This window comes from Fringilla coelebs (assembly GCF_963513975.1).
Source record: "Fringilla coelebs genome assembly, chromosome: 1".
Lineage (NCBI taxonomy): Eukaryota > Metazoa > Chordata > Aves > Passeriformes > Fringillidae > Fringilla > Fringilla coelebs.
Window position 1 is genome coordinate 61,947,984 of NC_140028.1, and position 27,247 is coordinate 61,975,230.

Below are 27,247 nucleotides of genomic sequence, written 5' to 3' on the forward strand. Positions count from 1 at the left end.
TCTCAAGAACTGCCACCTGAATCACTTATTATGATCTTATTATCACTTATTATGAGGAAAGGTTGCAGGAACTGGCCCTGTTCAGCCTTGTAAAGAGACAACTATGAGGGGACCTCATCAATTTCTACAAGTATCTGAAGGGAGGCTGTTAAGAGGATGGAGCCCATCTCTGCTTGGTGGTGCCAAGCAACAGGACAAGAGGCAACAGGAAGAAACTGATGCACAGAGAGTGTCACCTGAACACAAAGAAAAACTTCTTTTCTGTGTTGCTGACCAAGCATTGGAACAGGCTGCCCAGAGATGTTGTGGAGTCTCCCTCACTGGAGATACTCAAGAGCTATCTGAATGCAATCCTGTGCCATGTGCTGCAGGATAACCCAGCTTCAGCAGGGAGGTTTGACCCAATGACCCGCTGTGGTCCCTCCCAATCTGACCCATTCTCTAATTCTATGATTCTGAGAACTACACGGAACTTGCACTCCTCGTTGTATTTATGAGAATACCATACTGCTTCACACCAGATGGAAGCTATTACTTCATCATTACCACCTTTATCTACCAAAGTTAAATCCAAAAACATTTAATCAAATATTTTTCATAAAAATATGTTGACTGACATTTAATTATTGGCATTTAATGACTCTGTCCAAGGTCAGCACTTCCACGACTCTGCTCCTAATCTGGGTCAAACTGTGAAACTGCTAGCCTGTGTCATCTTCCTTAACCTTTTTAAAACATATGTTCAATGTAAGCATTTTTTTAGTACCCTGGCATTCCCCAGTATTCCATTGCCATTCCAGAAGCTGTACTGCGAACAACAGAACTAATGAAGCCATGGGATTCTGTTAATTTTGATTCTTCAGCCCCTAAATAGGCTTAATTATAACTAAAACTTATTCCCCATTACTCCTCTGAAAATCCTATCAAGCAGTCTGGAACTGTGTCTACACAAAGTGGATGGCTAACATATACACACTGACCGGCTGTTTGTTGCTACAAGAATGTGTAAGAGCTGAGCTTTTTGGTTACTATTCCTTCACTGCGGAAACAAATTTAGGTTTATTTCCTCAGTGACACATCAATATCCACCAAACTTACAGAACCATAATGACTTCCTCCAAATTAGATTGGAGCCGGCCAAAAAAGTCATGGAACAACAGATGAACAGATAACATAAATCTTGTTTAGAACATCACAATCAACATACATTCATATTTGTTTCTCTGGAGATCTTTCTTAACTTTGTTTTATTGATATTTAGCTAAAAAATGGTCTAATATTGACGTAACACAGTTGCTCTACAGATATTATCAGGTAGCCGGACATTTTTGCACTTTGATTCAGATGTGATAAATTGATCAGAAGTGGTACCAGGTTGCCCTCGGAGGTTCTGCTCCACCTGTCCCAGAGGTGCGGGCACGCCTACAGAGGCAGATCCTCTGCCAGCCGGGGTACGCGGTGTCGGGATAGGATCCAATTATCAGTGTGTCAGGCACAAATAGGTTACACTTATTTTCAAAACATACTAGTGCAATGGCCTGAAGTTCTGTCAGGGGAGGTTTAGGCAGGATATCAGGAGAAGGTTCTCCACCCAGAGGTGGTTGCCGGCTCCCCAGGGAAGTGGTCCCAGCACCAAGGCTGACAGAGTTCAGGAGCGTCCGGACATCGCTCTCGGGCACACGGGGCGCTCTTGGGGATGGTCCTGTGCAGGGCCGGCAGCTGGACTCGATCACCCTTGTGGGTCCCTTCTAGCTAAGAAAACTTTATCATTCTATAACGAGCTCTTAAATTTTTGTCGGAATCTTTTGGGTCTCTTTTAGATGAATAAATTTCACTTTTCCCTCCCGACAAGCCCTGATACCAGACTCCCGGTACCCCCTCCGTGGCCAGGACAGCTTCTCCGCCTCCTTCTCTTCCTCTTCCTCCTCCTCTCCGTCCTTCCCGCCCCCGACCGGTGGTTCCCGAAGGGAAACAACCACGTGGAGCATGGCCCGGGGGCGGCGGAGGGGGTGTGCGTGTGGCGGGCGGGGGCTGGGCCGCGCCCCGCGGCGGAGGGGGAGCCCAGCGCCGGCTCCCGCCCAACGTCCCGGGCCTGCCGCCGGCCGCGGTCAGCGCCCGTCACACGGCCGCCCCATGGTGAGGGGGTGAGGGACCGGGGCTGGGACCGGGGGCGGGCGGGGGCGGAGGGACCGGGGACCAGCGAGCAGCGGGGCCGGGCGGCTCCGCTTTCGCTTTCGCTCCCCGTGCCAGCGAGGCGAAGGAAAGGGAAGGGCCGGGGCCTGGCGGGCGCACGGTGAGCCCTGGGCCGGGCGCTGCCGACGGGGCCGGTGGGGGCCGCAGCGAGCGCCGGGCTCCCCCCGCGACTCCCGGGTCCGGGCCCTCGGCCAGGCCGCGGCGGCCGCCGCTGCCCCCAGCCCAGCCCGGGCCCGGGGCTGGTGGCAGAGCGGCGGGGACTCGTCCTGCTCCCGGCCCTGCCCGGCGGAGGGGCTGAGGGTGCCCAGCCGGAGATACCCTCAGCAGCGGCTGGGTCCAAGGTTCCCCCGCGGTCGGGTTGCGGGGTGTTGATCGGGACAGAACATGTCACACCAGCTTGGGTTGTCTTGTTTGCTTATTTACTTATTCTTTGCAGCATGACAAATTGTTAAGCCTGGCATTGCCGAGGCTTTTAGAACTGTAAGTGAGGGAAAAAAGAAGTCGTTTAGTCTGCTTGAAGCCTTTATGTAAGACTTGAAGCCTGTCTTTATTTTTTATGCTTCTCATTTTTTCATGCTCACCTTGCTTTTCCAGGGCATGGTACAGGCAGGGTAGGCCTTCAGAACCTGATGGTCTTAAGCTGTACCAGGGGAGGTTTAGGTTGGACATCAAAAAGAATTTCTTCGCAGAGGTTAATTAGAAATTGGATTGGGCTGTCCAGGAGGGTGGAGGAGTCACTGTCTCTGAAGGTATTTGAGGAAAGACTGGCTGTGGCACTTAGTGCAGTGGTCTAGTTGACAGGGTGGTGTTGATAGGTTGGAGTTGATCATCCCAAAGGTCTTTTCCAACCTAATTGTGTAGTTCTGGAGTGAGACCAGAGGTGTAGTTCTGTTAATACTGAGAATTCAGTATTATGATTGCAGGTTGAACTGTTGTGGCCCCATGGCAGGCATCAGCCCACTGCAGACTGGCTCCACCGGTTCAGCTTTGTGCAAAGGTGTTCACGTGTTAGTCATTAGGTATTTTCTGCCTTCTGCGGCTGGCTTAAACATACAAGTCCAAGACAAAATGCCTGTTGTCTGCTCTGATTTCTCAAAAGGCAGTCATGTGCACTTGCCTTTCCTGGATCAAGTTTGTGTTGCCAGGTATCCACAAGAGCACAGATCTGCTGGGAGCCACAGCCTGACATGTACAGCTGCTGATTCCGGGTGTTCTGTGGGAGATCCCCATGTTTATCTCATGAAGCAGTTTCATGTTACTTAGTGAACACGCTGGGGCTGGTGACTATGCCTTATTTCAGCCTAAAAAAGTTATTTTCTTTTGATTCGTTTTAAAGACAAAATGTAAAAGATGTAATTTAGTGCCAAAGTGCAGTTTGGCTCTAGCCTACAAGAGGGGTGTGTTCCTCACTAACTACAGGCCTCAGCCGAGTGGGCAATAGCCTCAATTTTGGGGCCAGTACCACTCTAGGAAATGTTTCAGGTCATCCTCAAAGGGAGAAAGCTGTTGTATGTCCTTATATTCTAGTTAATTTTATTTACAGAGAAAAACTTTTTAGCCTTGCAGCCCTTATCAACAAGGCATTTATGCTGGAGGTACTTTTTCTAGTGGCAGTGGTTGTCTAAAGTGTTGTAAGTGAATTAAAATCAAATTAGTGAATTACATTGTGTTTCCTTGGGCAAGCAGAACTCCTGAGGTTTGTTGTGTATTGTTGTAGTGGGTTTCATGGGAGAACAGTAAGCAGTTTAACAAAAGTTCATGAGTATTAACAAACAAAAGTTCATGAGTATTAACATTTGAGGTGTGTTAGCAGCGTTTTCTGAAATTTATAACAAGTATGTTACCATACCTGGGAAGAATTTTACTTCTGGTTGACTGCAACTCTGTGGCTTGTGCTGCTACAGCCTGCTTTGGATATGTCTTTTTTTTTTTACCTAGTTGACTGAAATTTATTCTGCATCTCAGTCTTGATCACTTCTGGATTAGTGTTATTTCAGTCACTGATACTCAGATCCAAGGAGAGGGGCAATTAGCCTTCCTAAGAAGCTGAAGTTGAGTGCAGTGTTTTCACTTGCCTGAGGAGAGTGGTTCATAGGCCAGACAGGGCTGCTACTCAGAGGGATCTTGATGGGATGGAGATACGGGCAGGCAGAAACCTCAGAAATTCCAGCAGAGGCAATAAGAAAGCTGTGCACCTAGAACAGGTTGGGAAGACTTGATGGAGAGCAGCCTTACAGGAAAGGACACTAGTGTTGTGGTGTTTAGAGGGCTGGAGCACGTGGTATTGTAGGAGAAACAGAGGTGGGTTTGTTCAGCCTTAAGAGAAGGTGAAGGAGCGGGAGATCTTGCTGTTGTGAGTAGAAGCTGTAGAGCCATGCTGCTCTTGTAGGTGCATCAAAGTGGGATGAGGAGCAGTGGACACAAGCTGGTTTAGCTACAAGGAAGGTCTTCATGGTTGTGGTTTTGTTTTGGTTTGTTTGTCTGTTTGTTTGCTTTTAGCCTGGGCAATAGTCAAACACTGAAGGAAGGTCTCTAGTGAGTGAGGAGTGTCCATCCATGGAGGTGTTAGATCTTTACTGGACAAGGGTCTGTGCAGTGTCATCTGATTCAGCTTGTACTGGATGGCATGTGAAAATCCCTGCCAACCTAAACTGTCCTGTTTACTTTGTGATTGCTGAAAGAACAGGCATTATTACTTCAAAAATGAGTTGTTAAAGTCATGCTTAGGAGAACACCAGTCATGTAAAGTATGGAAGGTTTCCTTGAAATTGCATCAGCAACAAGCAGAAATGCATAATGTTAATTTTATTTATTTAATGTTAGTAGGATATGAATGTTAAAAAAAAGTAAGACATTGCATTGATAATTTATGGCTTAGAATTTTTGTTGCAGAAGCTACTATACTATTTGAGAGAAAATTAATCAAGAGACCTGATGAGAATGTGAGGAGTTTTTATATTTCTTTCTTAGTTTTTCGAACTTGCTGCACAGTGAATTTTAGGCAGCAGTGTCTTTAAGAGTAGACACTGTCATGGAAGTTACTTTACTGTCAGGAAATTTTTAATGAGAAGAAAATGACTAGCCAGAGCTCTGCATGCAGCCAAGTCTTCAAAATTCAGAATTCAGATCATCTACCCAAGGCACATGGCCATTGTTTACATTAACTCTGCTTTCACAGTGCTCCAGATTGTAAGTCATCTAAACTATCAGTTTTGACTCTCATCAATCTCCAGATGTCATGAAAGGTTAAGGACAAAGTTATGGTGAATTTAACTTAGTCTCTGCTGTATTTCTTCTAAGACAGCCTGAGCTGTGTGTTTCTGGGAGTTCATGTTGTGTTACACGTTTGAAGAATTTGCATCAACACTTCTTCAAGATGATTCTGTATTAAGGAAAAGCATGGCATGGCTATTAAATATCTTTAGGGAACCAATTTTTAATTAATTCTAGCTCATAAACTCATGGATTAGTGTATAAGCTGCCAGGAAATTAAACGTCTGTTTGAGGAGGAAGTACTGCAGTTTGGAGTATGATGCTTCTTATCTTTTGGACATTACAAAAAAAAAAAAAAGTCAGTTCTAGACTTAAAATAGACTTCAGCTGTGATCTATGAGTGCCTCTTTCAAAAGTTAGGGACTGTAGTGACCAAGGTATAATAGAACGTATTTTTTATCAACTTGCGTTTAAACTGCTGTTTTTGGAATGGTGAAAAGAGGGAATCAATACAAAAGGTGTAAAGTTCTTTTTGCAACCTGAAAAATGTGAGGTCACCCATCCACTGCATGTTTATTTGAAGGTTATTATTAAATGCCTTGGGTTAGAAGGAGATTTGTTAGACAGTTTGATAGTGTGTCTTTATAATTTGAAGTGGATATGGTTTAGCAATGACTGCAAAGTCAGTTGATGAAATAATTTCCTTTTGAGGTTCTGGAAAAAGAAAAGATGTGTCATTGAAACCTTAAAGATTGACTTCCCCTAACTTGGTCTCCTCTCAGTAAGCATTCAACTTTCCACAGTTTTCAATTTCTTTGTTGATTGGGATAGATCAAAGGAGGAGAAACTCCTGTTAGGATTCTGTTCTTCTGAAAAATGCAGTGTTGTTTTATTTGCAACCATCTGCCTCCCTATGCCAGAAGTGCGTTCCCTTTCTTCCTGGAAGATGCTTCCCACTTGGCTCCTTTGAGTTTGGAGCAGGTTTGTAGGTGTGCTCCCTGCAGCCTGCACCGAGGGCTGGGGCTGAGCGTTGAGCGGTTCAGTCAAAGACCCCATGCCATCAGCTGGTGTCTGCCCCCATGTTCTCTCTGCCTGCAGGAATCACAGGTCTCAGAAAAACACCAACACCTTCCCTCTGTGTTTTCACACCTTAGGCAGATGTGAGAAAAGTGATGTCTAATTTCACTGTTGATAATATGTTTGGCTGTGTGAAAAACAGGAACGTTTTTTAACCTGTTATGTTCTGCCGTGCCTCACCTGTAACAGGAGGAATATGTTGGGTTAATTACTTTAAATCCAGGGGGAATATGCTAGGTTAATTAAAGTTTAGTTACTGAAAGAGGAAAATTAGGAAAGCTTTCTGATACGGTAGCTGATGTACTTCAGGTACTTCCATATAACCAAGTTAGCGCATGTCTTTTTACTGACACTTGTGACCAACACTTTCTCATATGTGTCTTCTTTCCCCTTGTGTGCATTCAGCATAATGGAATTCCTTTATATTACTCCTATGCTCTGTAGATAAGTGCTATTGCATACAATACTACACATCTCTCTTTTAGAGAAGTGAAACTCAAAAATTATATTTTACACTATGCAGGGAACAGAATTCAGGCTGCTTATGTACCTACTGGTCCTGCAAATATTTCAGCAGCCTATTTATATCCCTCGTTAGGTGATGCCTTAGTCATTGTTAGCAGGGAACATATGCGATTTGGAGTGCAAATCTTCATTCAGGAGCCCTTAACATTTCCAGGAAATGGAATTCCAAAATTAATTATATTCTGGTGTCTTTTCAGGACATATTTTACAAATTTTAGGGTGATTCTGAATTGAATTGGCAATATGTCAATTCTGATCAATCAAAGCATCTAATTGGAAGGTTTTTTTCAAACCTTTTTTTGTATCATTATGCTGTAAAACATTTGCCTCTGTCTTAATTACTTAGCTGCTTTTTTCCTTCTTGTTAGTGTTAAGTTTTATGAAAAATGATCCCCAAAGCCTGAAAATAGGTAGAGATAATACATTTAAATGCAAATATCCAGATATTAATACTGCTTAATTGTGGTTTTGGGGGATACGTGATCATCAGAAAGACATATGTATCTCATTTTGATTTCTTTAAAAAGTGATTGAGGTTTAACTTTCTTGTTTAATTTTTTTTTTTTTGTTTTTAGGGGTTTTTACCTTGGTGAAGGTATATTGGACAACTGTTGACTTGAAAGCTGCTTTTAGGATGTCTGATGAGGAAAAAGTTAAACTCCGCCGAATCGAACCTGCAATTCAGAAATTCATTAAAGTGGCAATTCCAACAGATTTGGAAAGGTTAAGAAAGCACCAAATAAATATTGAGAAGGTTAGTGTTCACTTTTTACTAATGTAGTTCTTTTTGCAGTATAGAAGCAGTCACACTGAAAGATTATGTAGAGTTTTTGATGAGAAGTTGATGACAAAATGCTTTGATTCAAATTTGGCTAAAGATGAAAGTTCTATGTTTGTAATTGTGTGCACAAAGGCCTTTACATTTGAAGCAAACACTGATGTTAGCAGTAGTTTGGTTGAAGTACTTGTATGATAATTCTCATATTATATCTTTTACACGAAGTTTAGCCATAATGAATGTGTTACAGTACTTTTGTGAGCTGTCATGATGATTTTCTCTTCAATAGTTTTTGTAAAATTAACTTTCAGCCATGCAAACCAAACATCCCTAGAGGTAAAAGGATAATTTTGTAGAATCTGATTCTGTTTATTTTACAGGCTACTTTTAAGCAAAAATCACTAATTATGTCCAATTGCTTAGAGCAGCAACATTATTTACTTATGATGAAGCCAATATCTCTAACCTCATTTCATGAATATTGATTTAAACCTTAGGTTCCAGAGATAGTCCAAACAATTAATCTCCTAAATCACTGTTTGAAGAAACTATAAAATCAATATATAATGAAATTTGACCTTGAATACACCTTTCCAGAGGAAGTGGCTACCATAAATTCATCATCATTGCTTCTCAACTATATGAGGGTCCAACTTTCTGTATGACCATTTTGGAAGACTTAAAAGCTATAGCCCTAAGAAATAAGTTCTCTGTAATACTTCTTTCTTTACATGTTTTCCCTATGAAAATTCTTGTTTTCTATAGCACATTCCATGGATTAGATGGCCTTTCACTCCAAGAGGGAATAAAATGCATGTGTATCCAAAAGAGGTACAGTTGTGTATAAGTTTCTGTTAGATATCAGCAGTTGACTTGGTAGTACATTGGTACTACACTTCCCATACTTGGTAGTACAGGAAGGTGGAGATTTTGTTTGGCTTACTGCCCTAGACTTTGTTGGTGATATGCAACATTTCTTTCCAGAAAAAAAGGGCTATAAGACACTTTCTGTCTTGCTTTCAAGAGAGAAAAAATTCATTTCATTGTTTCAATTTCATTTTTTGTACCTGTTTTAAAGGATGTTGTGTGAAACACTTTTTACCTTTGGCTGGAAACCATTGTTGTGGTGAGAATATATGTTAAGGTGACACAAAATGGTATGACAAACTTTTGAGTTCTCTCCATGTCCACTGGATACTTTCAAGGAGAGGTGGAAAGGATCCAAAACAAAAACAGAGGCATGAAAGTTTCTTCTAAAGAGGGCTCTCAAGAGAATATTCATAGAGCAAAAGAGATTAAGTGTCTGAGAGTAACCTAATGGTTTATATTTTTATAAACTATTTGGCTATAGCACAATTATGATTAAATAACACAGAAATATGGAACTATAGAGTGATTTGAGTTGGAAGAGAAGCTTTAAAGATCATCTACTCCAACCCTCTGCCATGGCATGGGAACATACTTCTTTACATCAGGTTGCTCAAAGCCCCTTCCAACCTAGGCTTCCAGGGCTGGGGCATTCACAACTTCTCTGGGCAATCTGTCCTAGTTCCTCACCACCCCCATTAGAAAAAAATTTCTTATGTTTATTCTCAGCTTACTCTCTAAATGTTTAAAAGCATTGCCCCTTATGCAGTCATTGCAGGCCTTAGTAAAAAGTCTTTGTCTTTCTCCTGAGCCTTCTTTCTTTATGGAAAGGCTGCAGTAGGGTCTCTCAAGAGCCTTCTCTTCTTCAAGCTGAACAATCCCAACTTTCTCAGCCTTTCTTCACAGGAGAGCTGTTCCAGCCCTTGGACCATTTTTGTGGCCCTCTCTGGACCTGACATAAGAGGTTAGGATTCCATAGATGTTTTTACTTCCTGGACCTCCCTTAGTTTTACATGTATTTGATCAGGATAAGATCATAGAATGTTAAAGGGTTGGAATGGACCTTAGAGATCATCTAGTCCCAGCCCCCCTGCCATGGGTTGAAGCACCTTCCACTTGGCCCAAGGCCTTACCCAAACTGGCTTTAAACACTGCCAGGGATGGGGCATCCACTACTTCTCCGGGCAACGTGTGTCTCACCACCTTCAAGTTAAAAATTCCTTCCTAATCTCTAACCCAAATTTCCCCTCTTGCAATCTGTACCCATTGCTCCTTGTCCTATCACTACAGCTCCTGATGAAGTTTCCTTCTCTGGCTTTCTGGTAGGCCCCCTTCAGATACTGGAGGGTGGCAGTGAGGTCTCCATGCAGCCTTCTCTCCTCCAGGCTGAACAGCCCCAGTTTCCATAATAAATAATGTCAATACCATCTCTTCTCAAGCTTTACTATCCTTGAGGCCCCAGGGTGAACACTGTCCAGGAGTGTGGCCTACTTTGTGTTGCATGACAAAGAGAAGTCAACAAGAAGGAATTCTCTGACCACGTGAATGTCATGTGTTAAGTCATTGGATTCTTTGGGCTCGTCACTAGCATATTCTGAATTTTGAAGCAAAGTAATAAAACAATATATTAAGCAGATTAATTTGTTGAACATCTCTAGAAGAAATTATGAAGTGCAGTAAAGGTTTCCTGAGGAATTTTTCTTAACTGGATAACAGGATTTTTTATTATTAGTTGTTTGGACGATGTATTACAGTCACTGAAGTGAAATAGGTGATTTTTCCCTAAAACCTCAGAAATTCCTGTTTCAGTACTCTTTGAGGGACAACTAAATTGGAAGATCTACTGTTGATGCAGGGCTTTCTATTTTATTTTAAAGAACACTGGCAGTAATTTTAATGGCATAGCAATTTATTCAGAGGTTATTATTATTCAATTTCCTGGAAGAATGATGTTAATCTGACTTTGTTGAACACTAAACCTTTTATCTTTCATAGGACTACAAAGTCCTAACATGAAAGAACTTTTTGCTCTGAAAATAAGTAGTAACTTTAGATTTCTCCTTGCACTTTAGGAAGCTGAGTAACTTACGATCCTTATTGCTGTGGCATCTAAAATTATGAAAATAATTATGGAAAGATAGAGGCTGTAGATAAAGTTTTTTTATTGGTAACAAAGGTTATTAAGAAATTGAGGAATTAAACTTTACATAAAAATACCTTAGAAATCATGGTAAATATTTTGCCTTGTATCTAAATAATTAAATAAATATTTTAATATTGTTTAATGTTGTAAATACATTCTTTGAAAGTTTCAGCACACATTCCAGGAATCATAGCTTCTACTTCTCTTACTTTGCTACTCTTTTTCATGCTAAAGTCTCTATATTATTTGTGTCAACTGCCTGTAGCAGGCACTGATTTGTTTGATTGATGAAAAGGTTGATCCGTGATAATATACAGTTCTTTTGCCAAACTTGCTCTCTGCTAATGTAATAGTTAGTCTGGTTTCTGTCCCATGGGAAGTACTGTATGGATAGTTTCCCACTGAAGTTAGTGGAACCTCATGGAGGTGCCAGATCTGGCCTGATGGTTCTTCTAGCTGTGCTTGTAACTATATAGAAATGTTCAGTGTAAATGTAGACAGTGGCATTGTGTAATGAATACCATTTTCTTTGTCAGTAGTATCAGATACCTCGTTGTCCTGTATGACCAGTACTGTTTATCCACTATTCCACTCCTTTCTCCTTCTTCTGCCATTTGTTCTACTGCCCACCAAGTGATTTATGCCACAGCAGTGTCAGGATGCAATATCACTTGGATGTTAAAAACTGATACTGAAACCCTGGTTGTCTGTAATTCACTAAAATACATTGTACAAAATTTTTCGCAAAATGCATTACTGTTTACCTCTCTAATTTTGCAATGGAACTGTTCATAACTCAACTTTCAGTTTTGGAAAATTAAAGTGACAATTTACCAAAGGTGGCTTTTTTTCTGCCCAGCCAGTTGGTAAAAATAGCAATTCTAAGGATCCTTTTCCTCTGTTTTAGTATCAGAGATGCAGGCTCTGGGACAGATTGCACGAAGAGCACATCAACGCAGGACGAACGGTTCAGGTAAGGATATGAAAGTGTCTGTGCTGCTGATGGGGTTGAATTACAGATGTAGTTCTGATCACCTCAGGGATGGACCTTCAGAGAGACATACACTTGACTGGTGGGTTTGAAAAGCAAGCACACAGTTTAGTTTTACTTCATTTAAAAGTTAGAGATTTCCTAATTGTGTATTATGAGGCAAATACAGTCAGAAATGTTTCTATATTCTTGAACAAGCAAAAGTTTGGAGACTGTAATCTTTTGCAAACTTTTCTCTTATGTTATTAAATTAGGAGACAGCTCTTGCAATTAAGGATACTGCTAATTTTAAAGTATTATTTCAGACATAGAGAACATCTGGACTACTAGTTTGGTGTGCACATCTGTTGTTAGGTACATGATATCATCAAGGGAGGAAATACCAGCACATTTGTCAGCACGGGCATCATCTCAGTGACTTCATCCATGGTCATCCATAACTCAGCACACAGGGAGCTATACGCTGTTTCTAAAAATAGATAATGTCTTGATGAAAATGATGCAGAAACTCAGCCAAACACCAGCTAAATAGCACACAGGCTAAGTAGTCTATCAGTACAGAAGAACACAATGACCACATCTGCAGCACAAAGTTTGCTGAGACAGATGTAGCATCTGGTGGCTGTAACAGCTGCACTGCCAGTGTTCTGGAGACAGATGTATGTTGGCCAGGAGAGGCATCTTCTCTTGGTTTCACAGGTGTTGTTCGGAGGAGGGACTTGTCTTTGCTGCTGTAAAGACCTACACTGCACATGGACAAGCAGGATTTGTCAGTACAGCTGGCACAGTCTTAAACCATTGCTCACAATTCTAATACTGTGAATTCCTGTGTTTGTTTCAGTGCCTTACTGACTCTTGTGGGATATTAGAACAAACTAAAAATGAAAAGAAAACCACCACCAAAACCAGCTCACTTCAGAAAGAGGAACTTAATCCTGACTGAAAAGCAGAATTAGATAGTAGGCAGAGATGGAGTTACATGTCTTTTTTGAGGAATAGTGAGCTTTTTCTTTAGTGTAACTGATATGAAATGACACATGAAATCCAGTTAATGTTCCTGCTCATTGGAGGTTTAAGTGTATTTTGATTTTTCACCAAGTACTTTTGAAATTTTAATAGAAGTTTATTCTTCATATTCAGAGAGGCTTCCAAAGGTAGAAGTTCGGTTAAAGCAATGGCATTTTAACAGGTGTGGTGCAGTAAGCATGTTTGCTTATGTCTGTTCTCTAATCTGTTTTCACATCAAGGTTGTGGGAAAAGCTTCTCTTGTAGCTTTAAATTACCAGTATAATTTCTTTAGCAAGACAAAAATCTATCAATAATTAGAGAAAAAATAATTGTGTTGAAGATGTTATTTTTAGATATTTTAAGTGCTTTAATAAGGAAACTGCTTATTTGTCTCTAGAAACATTTATATTTGTTTTGAATCTAAAGCTTGCTGTTTTTACTTACAGTCTAAGTAAATTTTCTTAGGTTTTATATAATGCTTATTGCTTCTAGCTCTGGATACAGATCTAGATTCATTAAAGTGGTTCACATTCTGATATCCAGAGAGCAGCATTAGTATCTGGGTCCATGCAAGAAGAGCAGACTGGCTCTTTGTTTTAATTAAATAGTTAGGAGTCTGAAGTACTTGATAATAAATTATATGACATGTAGAATGTGTTTGCCGTAAGCTGTTTAAATGTTTACTGATGGACTTGTGATCTGTTTGTTTGCAAAGAAATCAGATTAATTATTGTGATACCAAATGTTCTCTGCAGCACACACTTTGCTCTCAAAATTAGATGTTGTAAAAATACATTAGGAATCCCTAAGTCAATATTGACCCTAGGCATCCGCCACAGGTTTTAGACAAATATATGCACAGCCATTCTACATTTAATCCATGTGCACATAATTAGCCATTTTTCTGAATTTTCAGTTTACCCAGAATAATTACTTCTGTTGTAATTTTGATGATGGTCAAAATTATAATAGAAGTATAGATGAGTGTAAATCTGTTGCTCTGCTTTAAGTGGCTGGGTGACACATTGAAAACTTCTATAAAGGAACATGAAGAAAACAGATAAATCTTGTACAGGGCATGAAGAGACCTTTCCAAAAATATTGAGAAAATAGCTCTTCTGTATCATGCATTAGTTTTTCTGAATGTGCTCTTGTATTTTTTTATTTTTACGGACAGTCCATGGACATCTTAAAATGTTAGAGCCTGAATGAATTTGCAGTTTTCTAGGCTTTGTCTGCATGCACACTGACTGTACCACGCAGTTAGTTAATTACTGCCAAGTTTAAGCTAATTTCAATGGAATGGCAGTATTTTGTTGTTAACATCTAAGGACTGCCCTGATTATTTTATAGGTGGTGAGAGGAAGGGAAATGCTGCAGGTACTTGAGAGGAAATAAGATATTAAACTAAAAAAAAAAGGAAAATGCAGTGGATGAACAGTCTGGCTTTAGTCTGTATTCATCCCACAAAAAAAGACTCTGTTCTGCAAAACATATTTAGGCTGACATAGTCTCTCCACTGTATTACTCTAACCTGGAAAGCTGCTTGAAAAATGTTAATCTGTTCTTTCTTTTTCACTTTTATGGTTTCTAGTTCAGCTGAAAATGGTTTACAAATTAAAGGTGGTTTTTGATCAGCTCTTTTTTGCATAAATCTTCAAAGCTCAGGTTGTTGGCTCAAGGTCTTGTATGGCTCAGGTCTTCTGAAATGATCCTCAGGCATACTGTGAGGGCATGAGGAGCAGTGTAGAAAACTTTATTTCTGCAGGAGATTCTTTGTGGTATCAGTGAAGGATCATGTAAAACCAGATCATTACTGCAGCCTGTGGCCATCTGCAGGGTAAAGATATCCTTAAACTCAGAGTTCCTTTGACCTAGGCCATGAATTTTTTAAGACTTGAGGGACACAGAGTAGAAGTGAACTGATTGTCTGGTAGTCGTCCAAAAAAGCCCCATAACTGAGATATATAAACAGGAGAGCAGTCTGTGTGGTCTCTCCTACAGTCTCTTCAGTCAGCAGTAGGAGGATCCCAGGTAGAGTAGTCTGTCCAGTTTGGGCACCACACTTCCAAGGAAGGCATGAAGTGAATAGGGAGAGACCAGTGAATGCAGTCAGAACTTGAGAAAACAGGACTTCTGGTAAAGATCAGCAAATCAGTTATTTTGCCCAAAGAGCCCCCAACAGCATCGTGCTGTCTGCAAATATGGAGAGGATGGTTGCAAAGAGGACAGGGCTTGTCTTTCCCTATTTTGCACAGAGAGGATTAGAAATACCTGGTTTAAACTGAGGCCAGAGAGATTTCTGTTAGACATAAGGAAATGCTATAGTGCATATGCTGTTAGACATAAGGAAATGCTGTACTGAATTCTGGCAGTGAAGTATAAGGAAGGTTGTAGCTCTTCATGCAGAAGTCCTTTTAAGACCAGATTAGATAAACAACTGACAGAAATAATATAGGGACAGTGGATCATGCATTGAAGGGGTAACTTCCCAAGGTTTTCACCAGTTCTATTTTTCTACCGTTTTTGTGAGAAAGCCATTTTAAACAAAGATTGTTGTTTGATTTTGGAAGTTAGTGGACCAAAATTGCAATTATTTTAAAGAAAAATTCTGTGTCTTTTTGGTTGAATTTGGAGAATGCAAAACTCAGGAGTCTTCACAAATGGAAAGAGAATTTTGTATTACTTCCTCATAAGTAATCTGAGTAACTGTCCTCTAAGTAATCTTGGTTTTAAAAGTGCATATAGTTGGGATGAGAGACACTTTTATGTTCCACCTAGAAATTAAACTCAGTGCCATTAAAATTATTATGAGAAGAAGTCACAGTCATTTGCATATCCATAACATTTGTGATGTTACACCCTGGTGGGCTCCTGGGATGTGTCTCCTCACAGCAGGGCTGAACTTTCCTGCTAGGCTGAATCCATTCACCTTCTGTTTAATTGACAGTAAGTGGAACACAAGTCCTCCCTTCAAAACCACAAAGGAAGAGCTACTAAAATTAAATTTCACTAAATAGGCTAATATCATCATCTGATTCCTCCATCTTCTTGCTCAGAAATATTTCTCTTTGATTAGCAAGGTAATAATGAGCAGTGGAAGTGAGGATCTGGTTTAGCCATTCCTTAGGCTGAGTACTTCATACATCTTTAAAAGCTTCTGTTCAGGATCTGTGCAAACTCCCATCAGCCAGTTGCGTTTTGTTGGTCACTGCACAAACTTGGAATTTGCTTGTAACGCTGCCCCAGCAGCAGCTGCAGTGGTTCAGATCCCAAGTAGAGCTACACTTAACTCAATTTCAATGGCAAAATTCTCCTTTTTCTTTTAAAGAAAAAGAAGTTGCTGTGGAACCATTGTTATCTCTCCCCAAACTCACTGTTGTCACTGTTTCACTAGTTTTTGTTTGTTTGACATGCCTTTTTTTTTTTTTTTTGGTCTCCATTATTGCCAAAGATAGGATAATAGTAATAATTTTTTTTACTGAAATAAAACAACATGATCAACCTCAGTGCCTTGCATATACTTCTAGAAATTAGATGATTGAGTGTTGTGTTTTGATAGTCCTGTTTTGTTACTTAAATGAAATTCTAAGATTCTATGAACCAAGAATTTTGGCACATGGTGCAGTATGAAAGTGGTGACATTCTCTTTTTCTGGGTACATAGCGGGGCACACCATGGGGGGAAGATACCAGGAGGTGGACTGAGATGAGGAATGGATGAGGAAAGTTACTGGCTACCATGTTTCTAATTCAGCTCAGTGTCTTCCACAGCTGGGGTTTTTTTTATCTCTCTTTCTTTTAATTGTCAATCAGTGGTTTAACCTGAGGTTAGTCTTGAATAATGCAGCCTAGTTTGGTTAATAGTACTTTTAATTTAAGCATACAGTATAATCTAATCTAATTTTAGTAATTTGCCACATGATTTCAATGAATCAATAGTTCTTTCTTTGGAAGCTTGTACAACAGGCTGTTGAATAATTCCCTTCCTTGTTCTCTAATTATATTTTCTGCTATTTTTTAATAAATACTAAAAGCAATTAATTCCACTAGTGTATAGAAATAAAATTAGTTCCATCTAGATCTTGCTTTTCCAGATAGTCAGTTTTACCTCTCTAAGGCATTATCTGTACCTGGTTTGTATTCTGGAAGAAAACCTTTCTATTTCTAACCACTCATTGGTGTCAATCCATTCTCTTGCTCTGTTGTGAGAAAAGTATTCAAATTAATTGGTAAATAATGCAACAAAGAATTTATTGTGTCACTGTAAAGTAATACAGAGAATATATTTTTATTAGGTTTTTTTTTATAATTAGATAAAAACTCTGTCCTAAAACAGTAAGTGGTGTAATTTAAACTGTAAATTTTGTCTTTTCATTTGTAGAAAAAGAAAATTTGTGTGCATTTCTAAAGCCCAGGCAATGAAAAGCCCCTTTATTTTTAATGCAGAAAGAAATGTATCTCATGTGAAAGGCCTGTACACATACTCTTCTTGCTAGTTGTGAGCAGTTTATATCTCCTCAGAAGTCTTGTAACTAAAGAAGTATTTACATGTTTTATTAAATTTGCTATTCCAATCAAACAAATGTATTTGTTATTCAGCTGAAAAAAAAATAAAAATGAAATCCTTCTCCTTTGTCCCTGAAGTTGTCTTCACAAAATGAAAAGTTTTGGGGTAGTCAGGGATTATGAATGACTGTATCCTGAGGTCCTGTGATCATCATAGTCACTTATTATTATAAAAAAAGCAAATTTTGAGAAGCATTCACTTACTTAGATATTATTGCAACTTGTTGCAACTTGTGTAAATATTTTGGCAAAGAGCTAAATTGACCAGAGAAACAGAAATAGCGTCAGTGATTACACAATGAATTAATTAGTTAAATATTTTAATTGAACCCCAAAATAAAATATACTGACTCGGAGAAGTGGATAAAGTACAAAAATGACAGCCAGAAAATTCAAAATAGTGGTGGTGATGGCTTCAAAAATGTTTCTCCTTTGATTATAAAGATGATAGGTGCTTCCCAGGCACTGGAGGTGTCTGGTGTTTTCACAAGGTAAGCTACAAAATAACTCCTAATACTCTTGCAGCAACTCCGTGCCAATATGAGAGAGATGGAGAAGCTGTGTTTGCGAGTCCGGCAGGAAGACATCCCAGTTCTGCAGAGAATGATAAATCCCATTAAAGAGGAAGCTTCAGTTGCCATTAAGGACTTCCTGCAGCTGCATTCTGAATCTGCAGAAGAACTTAAAAGGCAACTCAAAGAACAGGAGGATGCCTCTTTAACCAGATCTGCAACTCTAGGAGAAGGTAGTGGAATTTAATTTCTGTATTTATTGTATCTCTGTCATTGTATCCAGTATGCAATTTCTCTGACCAGATATAAATGAAGTAAACAGACAAGATTTCAGGTGAAGAGTATTGTTAATGAAGAAGTAGATTTCTTTCCTTACACCACACTTTCACCAGCCCTGTTACTGAATTTTGATAAGCAGAAAATGCTTAAAAATCTTAAAAAAATAAATATGGCCTTCTGTGACAAAGGTCCTGGGCCCCTGGATCTTGAAATAGTGGACTGTTCATAGGAACCATAATACTTTCATTTATGTTTTAAGTTAGCTTGGCTTCTTTTGTCCCCCCTGCAAATCACTTGATCATGTGCAAGTAATCATTTTGGCCATTTTCATTGAATTAGTGAAGAAATACCGGGAAGATTTTTATATGATAGACAGTGTAATACAGCATTGATGAAATATATGGGAAAAGAGGAGCAAATTCCTAAGTAAGGAAGAACATCTCTTCCTTTAACATTTTTACTTGGTAACTGACAAGAAAGGAGTATAAATCGATTTAAATAAAAGATTTTGAAAACACACTGTGACATGCTAGAAATCAGATATGTTTGCTGGTCTTCCCTCCTTTCTGTATAAAATGTCTTTCAATCTTCGTTCTACCATTCTGTCTTCAGGAGAAGTCTCTGTTATGGCCCTGGTGCTGGCTAGGGCTCTCTCCTGATGATCTGTGAGAAGGTTGGTTCCATCAGGATTAAACCCTTCCCAAAGCTGTAATTAGTTTGATTGCTGCAGTAGCAGTATTACTTAAAATGATTTGAGCATTTCATGTGTCCTAAAATCAAAAGAGCATTCTCAGTCAGTAGCACTGTAGAAGAACCTGCTGTCAGATTTGATTTCATGACCATTCTTGTTGCTGCATACAGAACTACAAGCACTCTTTTCAAGTGTGATTAACAAGCCAGTGAGCATCATGGTTGAGCAGGGAGAAAAGGAGAATTGACAACCGGGCTTGCTTTCAAGAATGTCACGTGCAGTAGTATCAGAAAACCTTGTGAACATGAAGATAAATCAGACACAGTCACAGAACCCTTTGGGTTAGAAGGGACCCTTGAACCATCATCTAGATCCAAGCTTCCTGCCGTGGACAGGGACACCTTCGACAGACCAGGCTGCTCAGATCCAACTTGGCCTTGAACTCTTCCAGGCATGGGAGCATCCACAGCTTCTCTAGGCAGCCTGTGCCGGTGCCTCACCCCCCCCATTGTAAAAAACTTCTCTTACAAGGCCAGCAGAACAGACTGAATTGGCTTCTGACATAAGAATCTCAACCTCTTCAACACCTTCAACATGTTGTAGTTAGTTGTTCAGCAGTTTGTTCTAATATCTTCATGGATTTCAAAGTCTCTTTTCTTGCAGTCCTCTGGGACCACCTTATTCAAGTTCTCAAAAATATGCTTGAAATTTCAAAGGCCGTTTTTTAAAAATGCTCTAGAGTAAATTTCATCAAACCTTCAGACCCTAAATAGGCCTAGCTCATCCAAATATTTTTAACCTGTTCTCTTTATGTTTCAGCCTCTCTTAAATTAATTGCATCAAATACCTGCTTAAAGCTACCTTTTTATCTGGCAATGCACTTCCACATCCTTGGTCTTCCTGTAACTTCAAAAACATTCACAGGAACTTCCTTGCTACCATTTATGCCTCTTGGTAGTTGCAATATATTTATGTCCTGGTCTTCCTTTCCATGCTTATATTTTAACTTGTACTCATATTGTATGTCAAATTCTTGAAATCCAGGGCATTGAAGAGCTCTTGCTGAAGCCATAAACTTCTTCTTCTGCATCAGGACAATTTGATGTCATCTTCAGCACAGCTTGTTTTTAGTGGCTGCCAGCAGTTCTGCACTCCTTTATCTTTTAGGAACTTCTTCCACATAATTTCTATTAATAATTTTACCCAATTTGTTGACATCTCTTTTGTGGAGAGCTCATTGTCTTTGATATTCAGTGATTCCCTTCATATATATTAGCTGTTACTTTCAGTCTCTTTGTGTGCTCTTCTCTGTTATGATCAGAACTAAATTTAAGATACCTCTTCTGTTGGCGACTTTCTGCAGTGTTCTCATTACATTCCAATATTTAATTGGAACGGCTTCATTTTGGCTTACTGCTTCTCTTTTTTACACAATTACATAGGTAGCAAATGGGAACTAGAGTTTAATTTCAAAGAACAAAGACTATTTCTGAAATCTAAAATACCTTTGAACTACAGAGGACGTAGAATGATGGAGATGAGAAGAACAGAAAAAATATTACTGGAATGACAGGCATCTGCAAGTCTGCTCAGGAATGTGGAAATAATTCACCCTATTTAAAGTGAAACAGACAGACAGACAACTAAATACAATTAAACAGGTTTTTTTTCAAGTTTGCCTGCCTGTGCAAGCAGCCCTGTTGAATTGCAAACCCAGACACAGTGCATTGCCTGTTCTTTTGTGCTTAGAGGCTGCAGTCCTGAAAGCAAATCTTGGCTGTTGATCTTAATCAAAGGAAGTTCAATACGTGCCCATTCTTTGTAGCATGTTGCTTCCCATCTGGTAGAGAAGGAAGGAGTTTACAAATTCAAATCTCCCATTTAGAAAGCATATCAGTGATATGATACGGTCCCTTCCCCCATTCACCATCCTTAGCTGAGGGCCAATAGAAATGGAATTTAATTGCATATTAAACAAATATTAACAAAAGGTGAGACTCCACTCTTAAAATTACCAAAATCTTTTAAGCAACATATTGGATCTTCCAGAGCATTAGATTTTTATCTTGAGTGTAATGAGGTGTAAGGCTCCTCTGTGAAATCTGCAGAGGTGTTTTGTATTATTGTATTTCTGTGGAGATGCTGTATAAATGAACTGGTAAAGTCACTTCCATTCTCAATTCTATTAAAATTGGTTAGACTTGATAAAAAGCGAAGTAGTGAATATAAATTTCTTACTCATACTTTCAGCCCAAATGTGGCCACCTCTTACCCTTCCTGTTCTTTACCTTAGTTTTTTAAAGTGAATAAAGAATTTTCATGAAGAATTTTTTCTCACTGATTTTTAGTTACTGCAAAATGATAACATGTAAACCTACCTACAGTTTTAATTTATTTGGAATGTGTGTCATGCAAAACCTTGGTTTTACAACACTTTCAAGGATATGCTTTTCTACCGTAGGTCAGCAGAGATTGTTAGGAACAGACCAGAGCAAGGTCTTGGGAGGAAGCAGCTTTGCTTAGTGAGATTTTTACTTTGCTTTTGAATTATGAATACTTTAATTTTAACTGATTTAGCATGCATGTTGATTAGGGAAGAGTACACCTTTCTGGGCAGAAGAAACTTGATTTTGAAATAGGATTGTGTAGGACTGAAATGAAATAAAATCCTCAAAACCTGTGATAAATGTCAGAGTATGTGGCAGAACAGTTTTCTCAAAAAATGCACACGTTTGGATATATAATTAATTGTATCAAAAAGGGGAAAGGAATATTTTAGAACTGAGTATACAACCTTAATTAATCTGAGGTTGTTAATCAAAAATATGTTCTGGAAGAAAAGGTGATGATTGTAGAATGTGAAGTGCCTTGCATGTCTGGATTCTTAAAGGAAAAGGGGTAGAAATACTTAAAAAGAAAAACAAGCCCAAGTCAAGCCCCCAAACTGCTTAGTGCATTCTTGTTACTCTGCTTATTTAGGAATTATGTCTAAATATCAATTTCATTCATGTTAGACTTCTGCTGAGCTGAGAGTAGGAAGATTGGGTCCTTCATCTATTTTGAGATGTTGGGATAAAAATGTTGAGAAATGGACAAATGTTATGAAAATGTATCATTTTTATTTCATCTTAAATTAATTCCATTAATAAGCATGCACCTGATTTTTTTAATGAATATGATTATATTTATTTGTTTTCCATTGGACATATCTGTTGTTGTAACAGTTATATTATCGTACCTTGGCACAATCGTTGTATCTAAAGATTTTAATACAATATTTACACTTTAGTATTGTTAGATGTATCTAACCAGCCTTTCCCCATAATAAGCTTTCTCTTGGGACTGCCTTCCCAAGGAAGGAAACATCAGTGTCCTGCTGAAGGAGCGATCTCCCTTCAGAAATTGAAGTTGTTTGAATTGAGATGACCTTTGCACTGTGTTTACATGTACACCTTCTCCAGTCTGCCTTTCAGAGTCCCAAGCTCTTCTCAATCCTTGTATTGACAAGCCAAACTTGTTTATTATTTTTCTTTATTGCCACTCAATTTGTTGTCCACAATTACAGGCACGCCCATGACATCTGCAATGGCTCTGGAGCGGGCTGTGACTGGAGGAGGGGTGTGTGAGCCTGTTCATGTATCTGCTCTCCCCAGTGCCACTCACTGTCTGTCATTCCCCGTTTTTAACACCAAACTTTGTCCAAATGCCTTCTGCAGTCAGTCCAGGTGATTTAGGGAGGAACATACTTGACAATGTCTTATGTACAGCACTGAGCTGCAAATGTCTGCCATCCTCACAGTACCATTTACCCAAATGATCCAGCATGGCATGCTGGGTACTACATTACTTGGGTTTCACTGCTTTTGCTTTGAAAGCTTTTTCCTTCAGCATCTTTCAGATCCCAATGGCTGAAAATCAAACCAGTAGCATGATGACCAATCATAAAATGAGTAACTGTCTGTTCAGTTTTGGGAGCACAGCGCTTTTATGTGTCGTACATAAATGAAAAGTTCTTGTCCCAAGCCCAGTTTTCTCAGCCCGGTCGATACAAAATGAATTAAATGACCTTGAATTCAGAAGTATAATTTAGTATCATTTCAGGACTGGTTGTGAAAATGTGCTGATAGAAATGAATCTATTTCTTTGTCAATAACATCCTTTTAAGAAACTGAGTAGTGCCACAAGGCATCTCCATATATGAGCATTTTTGGGGCTGTTGCTTGGCTTGAATTAGTTTAAGTATCAGGTTACCCTTGAGAAACTTCAGGAGTGAGAAATTCTGCACACTACCTGCCATCCTGGTTCAGTGCATTTATTTATAAACATCATGTTTCTCATTCAGAAACTTTATATAACACAGAAGTGAAGGATGGCTCCCAGAGTTTGATCCAGATCTACTCCCGCCTTCCGGAAATACCTCAGGAAGAAAATGCAGCTGAGTCCTGGGAAAGTTTAGAAGGGGTATGTTGGAACTCCCTCCCTGCCATGTTGGTGCTCTTTGTTTTAGCAACTATCACAGAATAACATTTTTTTTTATTTGCAGGACTTGGTTGAGCTGAGCCAGTTGGTGACTGAGTTTTCTCTCTTAGTCTGTGTAAGTATTAATTCTGCATTCTGTCCTACAGAGTCTCCTGCAGAAACAGGGTGCAAGAGAAACTCCTAGGAGGGGTTGGGTGGGGACAAAAAAAGCTGAGGATGTATCTCTCCTGTGATTCAGGCTCTGCCAAGGTGACACTTTGAAGAGGCAGCAGTCTCCTCTTTCAGCACTAGTGCTGGGAGTTGCTCCCAAATTATTGTCAGTGGAGCAGCTACGATGTTCCTGCCAGTGCACATGGCCATGAGCTGAACCTTAGCAGCAGCTCTGCTGTGTTGATTGCAGACTCCTACCCTGGTCCTGTTAGTTTTTACAATTTCTGATTGTAATGGTGGTGACAGCTCTTACTGCACAGGGTGTGTGTTTGTCAGGTATCTTTTCTCACTTAATCAGGAGTGCTAGAAAAATCCTCACTGTTATCATGCCCCTTCTCTGCTCTCAAGGCATTGCCAAAATGTCGGTTCCCAATGTTCAGCTTTTCCTGTGCTATAGGGAATTTAAATGCACAATTCTCATCTCCTAGGAGAGTTCTTTAATCTCCTTGCTATTGGGTCAGTAGGGATAAACAACCTAGCTTTTATCTTTTCTGCTGAGTATGTGCTGCTTCATCTATACAAAAAAACCCAAGTAAGAGCCATTAGATTAGAAAGGGACTGCAGAAATGTTCATTCAGTATTCTAAAGGTTAAAGGAAGAGGTCCTGTTCCCAGGACTTACTGGATTTTGCACTTAACCATCGTTAGATATAATAGCAGGTATTTAAGGTGGGTGGACTGCATTGTAGATGAATACCAGAGCTAGTGTACTCAGCAGTTTCTGACTTAGAGGCAAAAAGTTCAGAATACCTTTTATTTTAAGCTGAACATTGGCCATCTCATTATTTTGTGACATAAAACAGCCTGCGTACTGCTCAGATTAGAATAAGAACAAACAAACCCCTTTATCTTCTGCTCCAGTGTTCCCTGGGAGAGACTGCAGGGGAACCTGACTGACTGACTGCATTTGGAGAAAGGATAGAATGTTTTTGTAAAATCAAACAGTAAAATACAGAGCAACATCAAGTATATTTTCTGTGCTGTCACTATTTCTGAAGTCATTGTTCTATAATGTTGTAATTAAATACTTCTTAGATTTTTTTGATTCAGCTTTGTATATTGGAGTTAGTACTGATCTTATAAATCAGTACTAACTCCAATGCCCCTAACAGAATTTTTTTTGAACGTGAGACTCCGCAGGAAACAAAACAGGCTACTTTGGATTATTTTCCATTTGGACTGTGAATCCTCTATCTATAGAAAAGATGTAGAAATCATTTTGAGTTGTTTTCTCCAACTGCAGCAAGACATTGTTTAATATCCACCCCATATTATTACTTAATAGTTTAGATTTTTTTGAAGTTAGTGTGTAGCTTCAGCAGAGTTTAGCAGATGCTAATCATGGAGCATCACTAAGGCTGCCGGGTGCAGATGAAAGCTGCTGTGGGGCCCTGATTACAGGCATTAAAATAGTGTGTATTGGCTCACTGCTGCTTCCCAGCAGGTTCCCTCACTCATAATTCCTTTGCATCTAGTCCCAGCAGGAGAAGATTGACAGGATTGAAGACCATGTCAACAGTGCTGCTGCGAATGTTGAAGAGGGAACCAAAAACTTGGGGAAGGTAGGGATCTGCTCCTGCTGGTGAATCAATGGCGCTCTGCCTCCCAGCTACCCTCTGTATTAACCCCATTGATCTGCCGTCTTTAATGCTGAGGGAACCAGCAATTAAGGAAATAAAGAAGAAATGACCCACAGGTAGCAGGGAAAAAAAAAATCAATCTGTCTTGTAATTTTCTATTGCACCCAGGCTGCTCGAAAATACAATTATTTAATTTTGGGGGGGCCTTTTAAACACTGTTCTGATGGTTACTTTGTTTTACCTGCAAAGACAAGTGCAGTCAGTGACTGGCTCACAAAAATCACATAAACATTAAACAAGAGCCTGATGATATCCTGTCATTTCCATCCTGTTCCATGTCAGTTGCTAAATAAACCCCAAAGCTGCAGTCAGACCCATCACTGAAAAGTCTGAGCATTTTCTCAGTTTTTGATTTAAGGATGGTGACCAGTGTACATAGCAGCTAGAACCACGTGAGAGGACTTGGTTCACAATTGCATACACAAGACAGGATTTTGAATTGGTGTTAGCATGTTCTGTCATACTTTTTTTAAATACTAATTTGTAAAGTTTATTTATCACTGAGCATTCATGTCATTGCCAAGAGCAGTGAGGGGAAAATGCACATCGCCACAGGCAAGTATTCTAACTATTTTTTTTCTTTCCTTTACAGGCTGCAAAATACAAGCTGGCAGCTCTGCCTGTGGCAGGTGCAGTCATTGGTGGAGTGGTGGGGGGTCCTATTGGTCTCCTTGCAGGCTTCAAAGTAGCAGGAATTGCAGCTGCACTTGGTGGTGGGATTTTGGGCTTCACAGGTGGAAAACTGATACAAAGAAAAAAACAAAAAATGATAGAGCAGGTCTCTTCCAGCTGTCCAGAGCTTTCTCACCAAAGTGCCAAAAAAACCAGCTGAGGTATAGATTCATTATGGCCAGGAATAACAGTGTAGTAGCTGAGCTAATGACAGACTTGCAGCCTTATGCTTTATATACAAGGCTGAGTTGTGTGAATTTTATGACAGTTCTGTTCCTTGGGAGGGCTGAAAAAGTCGTGTCAGAATTTCTCTTTTCAGACACGGTGATATCAGTCCTTTGAAAATTATATGGATAACTTTTAATTACATAATTCTTAGGTAAGCTATATTCGCAGCTGTAATAATGGGTGACAGGTGCTTCATGCCAAATTTGCACAAAGTGTCTTGCAGGCAATGCAAAGAGATACTTGGAAAATCCTAGTGCTTTCCCATGAATGTCATGAGAAGATGGAGCTTTTATTGTAGTGCTCCAAAGAAAGGAAATAAATAGCATCATTCTTTCAGGCTCATAGTATTTTAAATTTACCTTAATTTATCTGGATTCCCAAACTCTTCCTGTTGTTCCCCAGGATATGACTGACTATGCCTGTTTAATAATACACAGGGAAGCATGTGCTCTTGTAAGAAAAGGTGAGAATGTTGAGTGAGCAAAGGGGAAAAAAAGTTATGTATATATCACATCAGCACTGGAAGCAGCTTCTCCCCTTTCCAGGCACGGTAGTTAATTTGTAAGCTCCCCACCTTGCTCCAAGTGTAGTTGTGAATTGAACAGTCTAAGCAGCAACCCTGCAGCACTGCTACTGGAGGGTAATAATTTTCCATAGCTGTTCGGCTCCTTGGCTTGTCCTGAGAACACTATACAGGATGAAGAGCCAAGCTCTGGCATTCTGAACCTGAAGCCTCACATGTGGAAGCAGCACTTATTGCAAGATGTTGCCTTTGCTTCTCCTGGAGCCCAGAGTGCCCTGGTGGGAGAGCTGAACAGCTTCTCTGGAGGGCAGTGCTGCAGCCAGGCCCACTCCCTCCATGGGCTGTTGTCCCTCAGGGGTGGTGCGAAGCCCCAGGCCAGCAGAGAAGCATCGAGGTCCCTTCACGCCGGCAGTGCCAGCTGGCAGCCCCAGAGGTGGGGACGGGGTCAGAAATGTCAACCTGATAGAGCTTACGGCATAAAGCACCCAGCTGCACTCTTGCATTACTCTCCAGTGCCAAAAACTGCTTCCACCCACACTGCAGTGTAGCTGCTCAGCCTCTTCAAGATTTTGGGACATGCTATGGAGCCTGTATGGGGTGAGATGCTGGCAGTGCTTTTGCTTGCTTTTTGTAGTGGACGCCTGTTATCTT

At 39.9% G+C, this 27,247-nt stretch overlaps 1 protein-coding gene across 2 annotated transcripts; it reads left to right on the forward strand.

Annotated features, from left to right (window-relative positions):
* Positions 1 to 2,004: 2,004 nt before the first annotated feature.
* On the forward strand, positions 2,005 to 26,413 carry STX17 (syntaxin 17). 2 transcript variants are annotated; one of them, XM_084222867.1, is made up of 8 exons: positions 2,005 to 2,136; positions 7,584 to 7,762; positions 11,704 to 11,769; positions 17,889 to 18,108; positions 23,188 to 23,306; positions 23,389 to 23,439; positions 25,009 to 25,095; positions 25,766 to 26,413. In XM_084222867.1, the coding sequence occupies exons 2-8, from the start codon at positions 7,643 to 7,645 to the stop codon at positions 26,003 to 26,005; spliced, it is 903 nt and encodes a 300-aa protein (XP_084078993.1). In that variant the 5' UTR covers positions 2,005 to 2,136; positions 7,584 to 7,642; the 3' UTR covers positions 26,006 to 26,413. The 2 variants fall into 2 exon arrangements, with proteins under 2 accessions (XP_084078993.1, XP_084078994.1); XM_084222868.1 differs by lacking the exon at positions 2,005 to 2,136 and adding an exon at positions 2,205 to 2,293.
* The last annotated feature ends 834 nt before the right edge of the window (positions 26,414 to 27,247 follow it).

Coding starts and splice junctions, on each gene's coding strand:
- STX17 (XM_084222867.1), top strand. CDS start 7,643: ATGTCTGATGAGGAAAAAGTTAAACTCCGCCGAATCGAACCTGCAATT. Junction 7,763..11,703: donor ACCAAATAAATATTGAGAAG/GTTAGTGTTCAC, acceptor CCTCTGTTTTAG/TATCAGAGATGCAGGCTCTG. Junction 11,770..17,888: donor ACGCAGGACGAACGGTTCAG/GTAAGGATATGA, acceptor ATACTCTTGCAG/CAACTCCGTGCCAATATGAG.